This window comes from Pygoscelis adeliae, unplaced genomic scaffold (genome assembly GCF_000699105.1).
Source record: "Pygoscelis adeliae isolate BGI_AS28 unplaced genomic scaffold, ASM69910v1 Scaffold241, whole genome shotgun sequence".
In the NCBI taxonomy this organism is placed as follows: domain Eukaryota; kingdom Metazoa; phylum Chordata; class Aves; order Sphenisciformes; family Spheniscidae; genus Pygoscelis; species Pygoscelis adeliae.
Window position 1 is genome coordinate 3,969,082 of NW_008824056.1, and position 14,674 is coordinate 3,983,755.

At 39.0% G+C, this 14,674-nt stretch overlaps 1 protein-coding gene across 1 annotated transcript; it reads right to left on the bottom strand.

The window, feature by feature from the left end:
- Positions 1-676: 676 nt before the first annotated feature.
- On the bottom strand, positions 677-14,162 carry EIF2A (eukaryotic translation initiation factor 2A, 65kDa). Its single transcript, XM_009333971.1, has 13 exons — positions 14,065-14,162; positions 13,659-13,733; positions 12,087-12,205; positions 10,845-10,944; positions 10,373-10,455; positions 8,932-9,005; positions 8,650-8,794; positions 7,636-7,752; positions 4,768-5,339; positions 3,289-3,405; positions 2,280-2,408; positions 1,248-1,313; positions 677-1,164 (listed from the first exon to the last, which is right to left on the bottom strand). The coding sequence occupies exons 1-13, from the start codon at positions 14,160-14,162 to the stop codon at positions 1,099-1,101; spliced, it is 1,761 nt and encodes a 586-aa protein (XP_009332246.1). The 3' UTR covers positions 677-1,098.
- Between the last annotated feature and the right edge of the window lie 512 nt (positions 14,163-14,674).

The following is a 14,674-nucleotide window of genomic DNA, read 5'->3' on the forward strand; positions in this document are numbered from 1 at the left end:
CCGTGTTTTAGTCAGGATTTAGTATTTGGAAAAGGCCTGGGTTTTAATTACATGGGCAAGGGTGCGGCCTGTTCGCGTTAAACGACAGTAAGCGGCCGCTAGGAATTCTGCGCCAGAAGCAAATGCGTAAACGTTACTCACGCTGAGGGGGAAGCGCTGCAGGCCCTGCACGCTTGCTGGATGTGGTGGTCGCGGGACACCCTCCGCCCCCAAAATCCCACCGAGGCTGGATTTAAGTGCGTAGAACTAGAGAGCAGGTTAACACCGTTGACTGCCCAGCTCGTCACCGAGGCAGACGGCGGCAGCGGTTGATGCCGTCACAAAGAGCACTCCACAGAGCTGGGCCGAACCCTCCCTCCGCAGGGACGGCAGCAGGCCATCGCAGTTCCAGCTCGTGCATTTGACAAGGCAGCGTAGAATCCATTACCGTCTTTCCCCTGCATACTTAGCTCTTTGTTTTTAATGGTCACAAATAAAGGGACCAGAAAAAGGTAAGGAGAAAATGAGAATTGGAAGAAAGGAAAATAAAAATCACAAAGTAAAAAACTTGCAAGGGTCACGGCCGCAGCTGCAGTATCTGAAGCTTCACTTATCCTTAGCAGTCAGTTATTTTTGATCATGGTGGCATGGCCTCATTATTTTAAAGACCCTGCCCTTGTAACAGAAGAACAGAAGTATTTTCTATTATTAAATGCTCTTTATTTTTATCTACATCCCATTATTGCATAAAGATCACATCCTTTTAAATATAATAAAGCTATCAAATGGGTAAACCTCATCACCTTCCCTCCTCACGCTCAAACAAGGAAAAGATAAACCAACAGGCAGCTTCTGGTTTTTAGGCAGTATGCTTTAAGAACATAAGCACATTTCTGGTTTGAACGGCAGCAGAATTGGCTGATGTGGTATTTGTTACTTGTTTACAGTTTCACATGTGCACAAATCTTTAGGAAAGCTTTTTAAAAGGCAAGTGTGCAGCAAATCTGTGGACTTTTGCATCCTCAGTCATTTGCCGAAACATTTTATTGTGTTCAAGTTAATACAAATTATATTTTGCATGAACTTTGTGTTAATGCCACATTGGATTTCCACGAAGTTTTAAAGACCCAGTTCTAGGTCTTCCAGTTCCTGAAGGAGAGCAGTTTCTTTCTGAATCTTCTCCAACTAGAACAAAAAAGTACAAGATGTCACAGATGTAGCTTATTATAAAATGACACTTGAATAAACTGCATACAACTTAACAGTACCTGATTCTTCTCTAGCTGTTTGCCAGCAGCTGCTTGTTCTTTCAGCTGCTCAATTGCCTTTAGTTTCTGTAAAAAAACCAAAACAAAACAAAAAACCCACACTAATACAAAAATATTGGTGAACCAAGAATAGAAAAAAAACAGCCTTAAAAGTTCCTGCACTTGCAACTGCCTGATTTACCAGGAGGCAGGTCTCAATATGGAAGGCACATTTCGTTTAAGCATCTCCAGATGCTCATTCCAGAATTCCCCACCAATAAAAGACTTTTCTTTCAAGAACAAAACCTAGAGAACAGAAGCGCTTCTTAGTCTCTGAAACATAAACACCATGCATTACCTCCCTGAAGGGCTAGATCCAAATTCAGAAATTGCTCCTCCACTATCGCTATCCCTCTTCACCACACATTTTCCTCAGAAAGCCTGGAACATTAATCAAAACGGAGGACTATGGAAAGTAGGAGGCAGCCTAGACAAAAGCACCCTGATGGATTATGCAGAAAGGGAGAAGATTCTCTAGCCTGAACCAAACAACTTCCATTCTGAAATTACTTAATCCAAGAATTGCCAAGATTGGCGGTAAACTTCGCACCCATACCATTTAGAAGTTAGGGAAGAAACGGAAACCACATAGCGTGGTTCCCTCCTCAGATCCAAGATCCAATAAACAAGAAGCCCACACAGCTGTTTTCTAAACATAAACACCTTTAAGCTGTACCCCTACCCCTCAGCTGTGAGGATTGGGTGCACATGCAACAGTATTTGTAAAAGGAGACTAGAATACTCTTCCGTGCACCTGTCAGTGGCTTCTACACTGTTTAGATGCTGCTCTGATAAGATCTTTAGGAGTCCGGGCAAGTGATGACCTCCTCTACTGTTTTACAAGATGGAAAAGCAAAGGAAGTTGGTTTACAAAGTCAGGAAATTACCATCTATGTAAATGCTACCCTGCTGAGCTCAAGTCACCTTACAATCAGACTAGACCTTACAGATCTTGGAGAAATCTGCTGTTCATTAGAAAAAAAATCCCCTCACCTTTTTTAAATTCTTTATCTTCTTGTCAACTTCAGGATCTCCTGATGTTACGACAGGCACAGCACTCCGTGGTGCATTCTGTGATGCTGAGGACTGTGTAGATTCCTGGTTTGTATCAGCTTTGGCCTCCTGTAAATAAATAAAATAAACACATTACCTAGAAAATATGGTCGATTACAAAGGGACTGCAAAATGTCTTTAATAATTTCAAGAGATCCATTTAATATTTCTTCTTTCACTAGTTTGCTGGTGTTCTCCAAAATTTCTAAGTGACTTGCTTTGATGTATTGCATTACCTATATATATATATATGCTCTCCATGAAAAAAGGTTATCTGTAACAACTCACATGCTGTTTCTTGTTAATTTCTACTTCCTCAAGACACCAACCATACATAGCATAGGGAAACATCAGTAAGGAGGACACAACAAACACATACACAAATAAAGTAGACTGGTGGGTCATTGTCTCTGAAGAAAGGACTCAAAACCAGTGTAAGAAATTAAAAAATATTATTTAAAGAATTATTGCTTCAGAAGTTAGTAGAAATTGGAAAGCTAATAACAAAAACTGATTTTTATCTACCTGGCCAAAGAACAGGAAGCAAAGAGATAACCCAGAACAGGCTGTCTTTCGTCTGCCCTGATAATATGCCTCAGCCCTGCCCTGCTGGGGGGACACATCAAAGCAGCGAGTCCATTCTTACCTCTCACCTAAGACTGGAACAAACTACGCAGATTGTCTGAAGGTGAAAGGGCAGAATTACTTAGTCTTAACATTGATTTCAGCTAACATTCACAGCAACTAACCGAAGCTGTTATTTTTAAGTCATCCTTTTGTACCTGCTTTAGTCCGATCAAAAAGTCTACCACCCTCACACACAAGTCCCCACAACTTCACACATGCAAAACGTGTGGAGGGCTCTCAGTGCAACTAACGGCCACTGCTCTGAGACTGATCAGTGCCGTCTGTGAAAACGTTATCCTTGAAAGAACTACTTTTGCAGTACCTGTTTAGCAGCTTTCTTCGCTTCGTGTTTCCTTTGATTTTTGAGAGCTGTTTTAGAGAGTGGCTTATCACTGCTTCCCAACTGTGGTTTCATATTCTGGGGTGGCTCGTCCTCATGCTGCGGGATATGCAAAATTAACAGTTACAAAATCTGTATTCTATGTCAGCAAGCGTGTTGGTACAAAAAAACCTAACAGTGAACTCCAAACCCACTTAAGACAACACCATATGCAAACATGAACCATAAAGGAAGAGGAAGGAAAAACAAAGAAAGGAAGGGGGGGGTGGGGGTGGGGGGGGAAGTATGTGCCCCTTCTCTTTCGAGTAGCAGAAGACAGTGTGAAAAAGGTTTCAAACTCATCCATTCTCAAGTTTGGATGGGACTATCCTGTATGTCCTAAAGATTTCATGGATTTCTGATAAAATAACAAAATCATCATGTTTTCTATCTTGGGGGGAAATAAAATCAAAGAGGAATAAAACAGCACAAAATGACTGAAGCTTGGCATTTTACTTTTGTTGACAACTTTTTAACTCGGACTCGTAGTGACAAGAAAGGAAAAATGGGTTGCTGGGAGGGGAGATGGGGTGGAGTTTCTTGGGGGGGTGGGGGATGTTAGATGGGAGGTGAGAAGGGGGGGTGGTGTTTAGTCTTTTGGGTTTTTTAAGATAACTTGAGATTGTTTTAACACATATGACAAGATTTCTTGCCCATATAAGTAAGCAGAATTATTTTATTTAACGCATCTTTTCTCTACTACCTCTGCTTGTTGATCGTTTGCGAAATCAGACATTAGTATGATTAATAGATTCCTCACAAGCCAAGCAGCAGTCTTTCCTTCAAAAACACGGGGATAAAAATCAAAGCTCTCCAAGACTTAAACATCAGGGGTGCAACTGTTAAATGCAATTAGTTGCTACGCAGCCTACTTTGAAAATTTGCAGAAAAGAAACTAATCAGACAAGTAGGTCACTATACTGAAACCTGTTTAAACTGCAGCTGACTTGCTAACAATCGAATCTCTCTCTAGCAAGTAAACTTGGGGAAAAAAAAAAAAGCTGTTGGGAGGACAGTCAACCACCTGTCTAGCTGGGTTTAGACTGGTAAGTTGGGTCACCCAAATCAGAGGCTTCTATCTTAACTAGAGTACCCAATTTCACTGTAAACCAAATTTGCAGTTTATTGTTCCAGTGCATGTTGTAGAGAGTGTTTTTAAAGTTTGCAAATGACTTTGTAAAAAGAGAGTATTTGGACCAAAGAAATTTCAGTTTTCTAGCATACATTTTTGCCAACAGTGAGCAAAGTGTCAAAGAGGATTATCAAGAAAACCTCTCAAAAACCCCACAATACTACTGTCAGTCTGATTATTCTTCCAGTGTTTCTCATTAAATACATACACATATCTGAGGCCAAGCTTCAAAAGATGGGCAAAGCAATGAAACAGAACAATTTCGTTCATATATGAAACTGTCTACTTACAAGCTTGGAACTTGTTACAGGTTTGTTTCTCAGGGCTGGAGGTCTGTACGCTTGAGCAGGCTTTGGCTCAGCACTGGGCAATTCACTTGGAACTGCCTGGTATTTTACTGCTTTCACTGTGAACACCCCATCCAAGAAGGGCTGCCAGGAAACTTGCCACATTTCTTCATTTGATGGAACTTCGTAGCTGTGTAATAGAGAGCCAGTGTAGTGCCATATCTTGTAACCATTACTGACTCGTAGCCTGGGAGCACATGTAGCTGTTACAATATGTTCCCCATCAGGACACCAAGCAAAGTATGTGGAATCCGAGGCTACTGGTTTGGAAATGAGTTTGTAGTTTTTAACGTCCCACACTTCCATCTGTCCCCTGAGATTTCCAAATCCTGCTAGCACTAGGACGTGTCCATGGGGGCTGTAGTAGGCAGCATTGCGAGGACCGGTTCCAAAATCAAACACAGGGTCACATTTCAGATTAAAAACTGTTGCTTTGGCAGGCATAAAACCATACACAGCACAGAACTCGACAGAATTGGGGTTCCAAACAACATCATAAATAGGACCATTTTTTGCTAAAGGAAAAGGAAAATATGCAGCTGTTGTTAGGAGATTATCTCTTTTCAGTGCAAGCAAAAATAAAACCAATAGCGATTCTTAACTTCATGCTTTGCTAAAATGCTGTCATCTAATTATTGACAGTGAAAATGAATTCTGCTAACAATAGAGGTAGAAACAACATTTTATCTTTTGATAATTTTAGTTAAGGTTTGCAACAATAACTGCAGCCGTTCCAAATTACCTCTGTAGGGTCAGCATCAGCACTTAAACAGTAAGCATATTTTTTTCATGTAAAAAAACCTCCTTTATTTTTTTTCCTCGTTATTCAAGTATGATCTCTCAGGACCTTCTCAAACTGTCCCACTGGAAACCTGCAAAAACAGGAGTTTTATACCAGCTGGATACTAGTTCCTCTTTTTTGAATCTAAGAAATATTGCATAGCTCAGCAAAATATTGATCTAAGTTATCTTTGGACGGTATTTTATAAGACAGATTTTAAAGTGAGAGCACACACAAAAAATGGTTTTACACATAATGATTAAAACTTGATATTGTTAGAAGCTATTCTGGGTGTTAGAACATTAGGAAATATTGAAGAACGATGAATTAAGTGATGGAAACTCATGTAAAATATACAGGGGTAAGTAAAAACCATAGCTCATTATAAGTTTTTATCAGATGGATATCTTTACCTGTATTTCAGCTAAATGCCACGTGCATTATTGACAATTCTTAAACCCAGACGTTGACCCAAAATATCAAACTATTTAAATTGTTCGTTCCTGTTGTTATTCTAAAGCCTCATTATCTTTAGAAACTAGGCTGTGCAATCACACTGTCTGTGTGTTTTCCCCTTTAAAACTTTTTAGATTACATTAACCAAATGCAACTATAGAGACAGAGATCTGAAAAAAAATTACGTTCCTGCACATTTCATGACAGTAGGCAGCTGGAGAGATGTGGGCAGCTTTATATGGGCTTCAGCAGCTAAGGCAAAGGCTGCAGCATGAGCAGGTTATTAGTAAAAAATGAAAAACCCTCTACAAATGCTAGTGTGAAAAAAGCTTCAAAATTGGACCTCAAAAGTAACCAGAAGATGCAAATCCATAGGAAATGAGGCACCACTCACTCCAAGTGTCCACCACTTGCTTTTGTTGGAAAAAACAGTTTTATGAGACAGACATCAGTTTGGTTTTTTTTCCTTGAAAAGGAAGAGCTAAATTAAATGAAAATTAATGATAAGCTTCCTGTTTAATAAAGATGCATTTCGAAGGGCAAAGACGGGTTTAATAAGTATGTAATTAAACAACTACTGTTCCCAATCCAGGAAAGTGCTCCCAGAGAGATTCTAGATACTGAGTTGTAATCCTGATTATTTTTCCCCAGTGAAGTTAGCAACAAAGGGAAATGGGGCACAGTACTTGCTACCAGAAGTTTTGCTACAGAAGACAAACTGCAGATGTTCTCCCAATGAGCACTAGTATTGAAGAGAATATATTCAGTCTCTCTACAGTCACTTAAGCATAGCCTACATTACCCCATCTCCGGTGTTTTGAAATATTCACAACAAACTAGCCTCTATAATCCCAGACAAGACAGGTGTTTAACATAAACAGCAACAACTCAAGACAGTGAAAAAATACCACTACAGGGGAAATTAGTGAATGGACTTCCAGTTCAAACAAGACACTGAAATTAAGAGCATCAACTTGCTTCTCCCCAACATGTCATTTTTATGTCTCAGAACTCTTTCCATTTTACTATACAAAAAATAGGAATTCCATTTTCCAATATACTTAAAAAACAATGCTCTCACTCTGCCCCTGTTCCTGGAGTAACAGCATCAATTGCATGTCTAAAAGTGCATGTAGGATTATTCTGTTTGGTAACATACTTCCCTGCCCATTTTGGTTTCTCAGACATTAAGCTGGCTCTGTTGTCCAGGTGTTTCCTTAGTAAACATATATAATTCCCTTCCTGTGCACATGAACACCCTCCCAAGCAGATTGTTTGTATATTTTAACTGTAAGTGTGTGCACTCTGACACTGACATTAAGATGACAAGTGTACTAAAGACAACAAGATAACTCAGCTATTTAAAAAAAAAAAAAAAAACCAAACCTTACTCCAGATTTAAAAAAAAATCTGGTGAAGGATTTTTTGTTAGGAGTACTTCTTTTTTTTTAAAAAAAGATTACTTCATTACATTAACAAAAAAACCCCTCATACATTAAACAAAAGCTGATGAAACAGCAATTCCCACTATCAAGAGCTATAATACAATGAAAAAATGCCCGAGGGCTACTTACGCAATTGTACGACCGCACTTTCTCCATTTGTTGCAATGTAGTGCAGAGTTTGTTCTCCATAGTATGAAGCACCTGTTTTATCAACTTCTGTACTAGCTATTACTAGCACAGCAGTGGCTAAGAGAATAGACATACAGTTATTTCAATACAATTATTGCAAATCATATAAACTATTTCACAAACTACCATGAACAAAGAAATTAGTTTGATTATGAATTCTAGTTAGTTGCTTGTGTAACAGTGCTGGCATCATTCTCTTCTGAATTTCATTTTTCCTAAATGTTAACCCAAACGGAACGACTATCTTCCTTTCTCAGATGAAAAGTGTAAGCCAAGTCTATTCACTCATCGTTGAATTATGAGAAGGTGAACACACATTTGCAGCCATAAAAGATATTCGTCTGACTAAGGTAGGAACCAAGCATCCTGATCAGTCCTTGAATAAAATGTTTCATCAACAGCTTTTGTATGTACATCTATTTTATCCAAAACTGTGTGCCCACATGTGGTGTTTTCGTGTATGTAATACCTTCCCTGTATTCCAATCAATGTGGGTTAAAGTAAAGCGGTTTTACAAAATTATTCTGAAACAGCTCATTGTTAACAGCAAAGCACACAGAGGACTGTGCAAGTCATCCCAATTGTGATATGTCTGTGTATATACAATTTTACAGATTAAGAACAGTTTATGCTCTGGTATAATCTTACGTTTACAGTCTACATACATTATCATCACAGAACGCAAAATTCAATTTGATTTTGTTATTCAACTGCAAAATTTACCAATATATAAAATATTCTCAATTACAATATACAAAATCATGGAAGTCAACACAGGAAAATTATGAGCACTTAAGGGTAATCAGAATTGTAGCGTTAACATTGCATTGGCATTAATGGATATCTTCAGTATTTACCTGCACACGCAAATTAAATGCAAACCCCACACAGTAAACAAAGTAATTAAATCCAAAATGGGTGGAATATAAAAGTTTAAATATACAGCTGTTATACCTTTTTTGTTCCATAGCATTGTCACCTTGTCAGCTTTAAAGAAACTTTTATTGGCTAGTGCAGACTGAGGGCCACCAAAGTTGGGATACTGATAGAGTCTAACGAATGATGGTGCACCTTTACTGCCCGGAACATACACAGCAACCTAAAACGAAGCCACGAGATTTTACTGCAGATTATGTTCTTGGTAGCACAGGGTCTATTCACTGCTAGTACATTGTACTAAAATTACAGTAATTTTTTGAAGAAAACCAAGAAAAAAATTGGAAACATCAGAAGTACCTTGGTCGGCTGTGCTCCAGGAGATAACACAAAATCATTAACCTTTTGCAAATGCAGTTTATTTGCAATAGTATCTGAAAAAAAAAAAAAAGTCACAGATGTGATGACGTTAATGACAAACCATGTTAGTAGCCTGGATTACTTCACTATACCTTTTTATGGGTCTGTATCATGGATAACAAAGAACAGCATATATAATGATAAAGGATTTCTTTTAGTAAGCAAACAACCATTACCTTCCCATTTCATCACACGTTTTTATTTACAAAACCAACTTGAACTGAGCCTGGGTCTGAAATCCAGTATTTCATATTTGGAAGTTCAAACAGCAAGGAAGCTTCTGAACCCCACGTGAACACAGGTCATGTTTTAAGCAAAGCACAGCATTCTTCATCTTATCTGCACTGACTTCAGAGGAAGCAGCATCAGTCACGTCCAGATAACACGCACCATTACACAGAGCCAGGGATTCCCCCCTCAACTTCACTGGATGATTCTTCCTGAAAGGAGGTGTTCGTAAAGGCCTGTTCTGTGCTGAACATTGCTCATTTACACAAACAACTTACAGGAAATGCATCTTTAAAACGTAAATGAACAGCAGCAACCCACAACCTTATTCCAGCAAGGAAGTCTGCGCTGAACAGCAAGCATTGTGCTGGAACAGACATTCCATGCTTCCCTAGTATAGCTTCATTAACATCCATAGGGCTAATTCTCAGGAAACTGCATCTCTCATAGGCTGTATTTTTAGGTCCCAGAATAATTCTTGTAGCAGCTTTAAAAACAAACAAACAAACAAAACCCCCCCACAACCCAACCAAACAACCAAAACACCAAAAACCAAAAAACACCAAAACCAAAAACCACACACCACTGTTCTCCTCGCAGCAGTTTTCTTTTATTCCTTTAAATTTTTGTTCTAATTAATTTTTATCTTCCTGCTTTTTTCTTCCCCTTTCCCTTTTTGACCTCTATTGACTCCAAATATTCTACCACTAGTAGTAAATTTCCTTGAAAAAAATGCTCTAGCTTCACAACTTCATTTTTGCCATCAATATAAATCTTCTAAGGAACCATTTTCGATAGTTCATTGACAGAATACACACAACCCAAAGAAGTAATCATAGATCGTGTTCTCTATTGACAATTTCCTGGATCTCATTAAATAAGAAACAATACAAAATCAGGCCTCTTTAATTGAAAATTAGATGCATTTCATACTAGATAAGTCACTGAAAAGATAAACAAGACAGTGAAAACATACTTCATTAAAACATAATGATTCTGAATTCCAAATTCAAATAGAACATAGGCAATATCTCAAATAAGAAGGAAGCAAAAGAAGAAATGAGGAAAAAAATTGAAAGCGGAAAAAAACCCACCTAAAAGAAGATGCCTATATAGAATGCAATGAAACTATCTTATAGAAATACTTGCGTACTAAAGTTGTTGTTTTCAAAGAAGTGCACTTCATTGTTTACATTCCTGGCACAAATGCTTTCATCATCTGCCCAGCAAGGACACCTACATTTAAAGACAAAAATTAGAAACACTCAATGATGCTCATCTTTAGCAGTCTAGGATTTTTTTCCTCCATTTTTAAAGCCAAGCAAGTTCAAACATGATACATGTTTCAAATGGAGAAGTGACATCTGCATAGTAAAAACTATACAACTAGACTTAGTTATTGTCTCCCCAGCTTTCTCTGTGGTGCAAAATGATAGTGAATTTATATTAAGAAATGAACAATTGTAACTACGTACAAAGGTACTTACAAGCACAGACACTTGCCTTCAGCTAGTAGCAGGCAATATTTTGAAAGCCAACACCACACTAAGAGCTCTATTTACGTGGACCAGATTTTGAAAACGACATTTCTTTGCAAACAGTTAGCGTCTGGAAAAGTTATTTACCAGTTCTGCATCTTTTTCTGGATGAAAGATTTTAAACATTTTCCAGTTTTCACATCATGAAGCTGTAGGTTGGGCACCCCCGCTGTGCCATCTTTAGCAGCTGCAACAAAAACATCGATTACAGTAGTGGTCTCTGGGGATTAAATCTGCTTCACCACGATGACATTCCATCTCATGATTCTACAAGCAACCAAACATGCATAAACTTCTAACAAGAAGCCCCTGAGGGACTAAACTCTCACACTGCTAATTGCTTTACCTATTAACGTAAGTCTTTCAGTCTACAGAAAGAACTAACATTTGGAAGTGTAGGGTTTTTACTCTCATTACAAGACAAGGACCACCAACACTAGGACAGATCTTTTAATCAAAACCAAAAGCTGTCCTCTTGGCAAAAAATGAAGATATGTTCTCCATTCCTACATTTTGTTCTCACAAGAATGCAATGTGTTTTGTCCATCATGCTGCAGTCACAGCTCTATCTGCAAGCCATACAAAATGGTTCTGCTGGTTCTGAACTCTCTGTACCCTTCTACTCACTCTGGATACTACAGCCTGTCTATTTCTACCAATGATTCAAAACAGGCCTCCTAACAGTTCCCTAACAGTCCACGGTTGGCATCAATTCTGTCACTTGTGCTGCCTTGTCTTATGCTACAACCTGTTCCAGACCACTTCCCACACGCTCAGCTTATGGCCAGCTCTTTCTGTCTAGGGAAGCATTTACACTGTCTACTTTAGACATGCAACTTAGATGAGACTGAGGCTACCTAAATCAGGAACGTAAACTCCATAGAGAGGCAGAGGAGAGAATAAAGCCCTCCGGACAATGGAGAACACTCAAGTCGGCCATGCCCAGTGGAGGACATGAGTACTCAGACAGCTTACCATTTTCCTTGTCTATACATGAATAAACTGCTTGAACAGCACATTATTCAAACACGCTCTTTGCCCTCAGATCAGTTAGCGATTTTTAGAAACATGTGATTTATTCGATAGAGTAATTGTTAGTACGTGCAGTCTGATTTAGTGTTTGTAAGAACGGTCAATACCAGATGCTTTCAGAAAATGGCATCCCTCCCTCCTCCACTATATACTTGATTACCTATATAATTTTCTGTACATTTTCTATACTGCTCATTTAGCCAATAAATATGCTACCGTGACAAATCGGTTAATGCAGCAAACCGAATTAAAATATGCAATTACCCCACGTACTTTTAAAGCTGGTAAAATACTCACTTGTATAGGCCTGCCATGTTGCCAGAACATTATTTTTTGGTGAGAATTCAAGGCAAACTGCCTTTGGAAGATCAAAGGAACGCAGTAACTCAGCACTGGTGACATTAACAATATTTACTCTGGAACCAAAAGATGCTATTTCAATAAAACATGCTTGGAATAGTTCATTAATAGCCAAGGTATCTTTTCACATATTTGACTCTTCTAGATCTGTTCCAAATTTGGCCAACATAACAAAATTAGAAGAGCTTCCCCCCCCCTCCCCCCCCCGCTTTTACTAAACTTTTGCAAGAACATATTTTAAAACCAGATACCCAAGCAGAAACAGAAACTAAGTGAAAGCACTGGTCAAAACGTATCACATATTTTTATCTGCAACATTTAAACTCTGAGCCAGAGACAAGACATACTCTATCCATAGAGAGTCCATCCACACTTCCACAGTGCTGAAGTTGAGCAACGGCCAACAGAAAGATTCTAACTGAATTAAAACATGCATTTATCTCACCTATTTTTAAAGGTCTTGTATCTATAAGGATACAACATTTAAGATTTGGGCTTTTTGAGTTTGGGGGATGCAGGAGACATGGACAATAAAAAACAAAGGTCAGATGGCTGAACAAACAAGGTCAGGCGGCACCTCTGAACACTGTACATTAAAGATCTGCCACATACGGAATCCAAAGACACAAAAAAGATCACATCAAGACGCGTCCAAGCCACCGTTGTTCTCAGAAGGTGAATTAGGAGCCTGTTCTTCACCATCTCACTAGCTTCTCCCCCTCAAAAATGAAGGAAGATGGGGCAGCTCCCAAAACAAAGAGGCATGGCAGGACTGGAAAGATTTGCCATTTGGAGTATTTTCATTTAAAGTATGGGTACCTGGATATACAACCCGGTTGTTTGAAAAACATTTTTCCCCCACAAACATTTTCTGGAAACGGACCTTTCCAATTGACAAAAAAATTTTTTTAAAGAAAAATGAAGAGCCTGGATATTTTGGAGAACCAGAAACAACAGTGAAAGTAACGAATCCTACATCTAAGTTAAATGGTATTACTAAATACTTTTGCAGATCTTTTTTTTAACCTGTTAGTAAGAATACCGACATTTCAGAAAAAGCCTTATCACCTCTTTACAGCAGCAACCCCATGACGCACTTTTATGTAAAGGACAATCTCTAGTAAACTCTAATGCATCTGGTCTATAAAAAAATAAACCATGTGGCGTTTGTACGTAAGGTGCATAAAATCTTCATTTTCTATGAACTTTACTAATAGATTGATCCCAGAAAACCAGGTACTATTGTACTGGGAAGTATGAACAAAAAACCCAAATAAAGCATATCCAGATTCCACAGGAATGGGTGCATACTAAATACAAGAAAAACAGTAAATACTTCATCTGATATTCAGGAAACAAAGTCACTACTGCAAATAACGCAAAAATAAGCTCCATTTAAAACATTTTCATTAACAGCAATAGCCTTTACACAGACAAGAGTAAACGGGGCATAACTGATTTGGTTTATTTCATACAAACTAAATGAGTAATATCATAAAATGCACCAACTTTTCTCCATTGCACCAGGCAAAGAGGGAACCGTCCTTGCTAAAAGCAACAGCTTTGCAATTTTTTCCAGAGTCCCTAAAGAAGAAATGCACATTAGTAATCAAACATACTGCATAAGTTAAGGTATTTTTAACAAAAAGAAAAAGCAACACACCAATTTTCCTGCTGCACTCCCAAATAGCACTTTGTAACAGTGCAATCTACTCTGCAATTGTTCAGTGATCTTACCTGGGCAATGAGAAGTCAGGCAAGTGTAAAGCCTTCAAAACAATCAATTTTCCGAACTACTGACAGTAAGAAAAAATTCACTTATGTTTATATATTTTTCAATTCTAGAGTCTATCTTTACTTTTTAGAAAATTATTTCTTTTGTGCAAATGATCAGAAATAGCGGTAATAACAGTACCTTTGAAACGCTGTGCTCTCTGTGAAACTAGGTGGCCCGTTCACCATATAAAGCCCTTCGGATCCTCTCACTGGAAGAGTAAACAAATAACTACTCATTTCAAATTCAGAAAATCGTCCAAAGCAAAAGCTTTTTCTAGTTTATGAACCTTGAGCCCTGCATGCACTTTTCCCCTGCTTGCATTTTAGAGTAAACAAGAGAGAGGGTTTAAAGGAAATTCAGAACGTAACAAGGCAGCTGCGGGATTAAAACACAGGACAGAGGCAGCAAAGGGGCAGAGCTGAGCTGAGCTATCGGTCCCAGCACCATAAGCTCTGACACACAGCGCACACGTAACTGGGGCGCCAGTCTGCCGTACACCTCTGCAGATGAAACAGCAACCAGCCAGCACTTCTCCGGAGCTGAGGACTAAAGTGGGACAACTGCTGCAAGTCCCAGCTGTGCGATCCGCTCCCCGCTTCAACCAGCACAGCCCTTCCAGTGCAGCCTTCCCAGCGGGGTCGGTTGACGAACCGGTTTGTCCCTCTGCCACAGGAGCACTGGTGCCAGTGCAAAGGGAGCAGAAACACTGCCAAGGGCAGCGGGGCGGGGTGGGACAGGCCCAAACCAG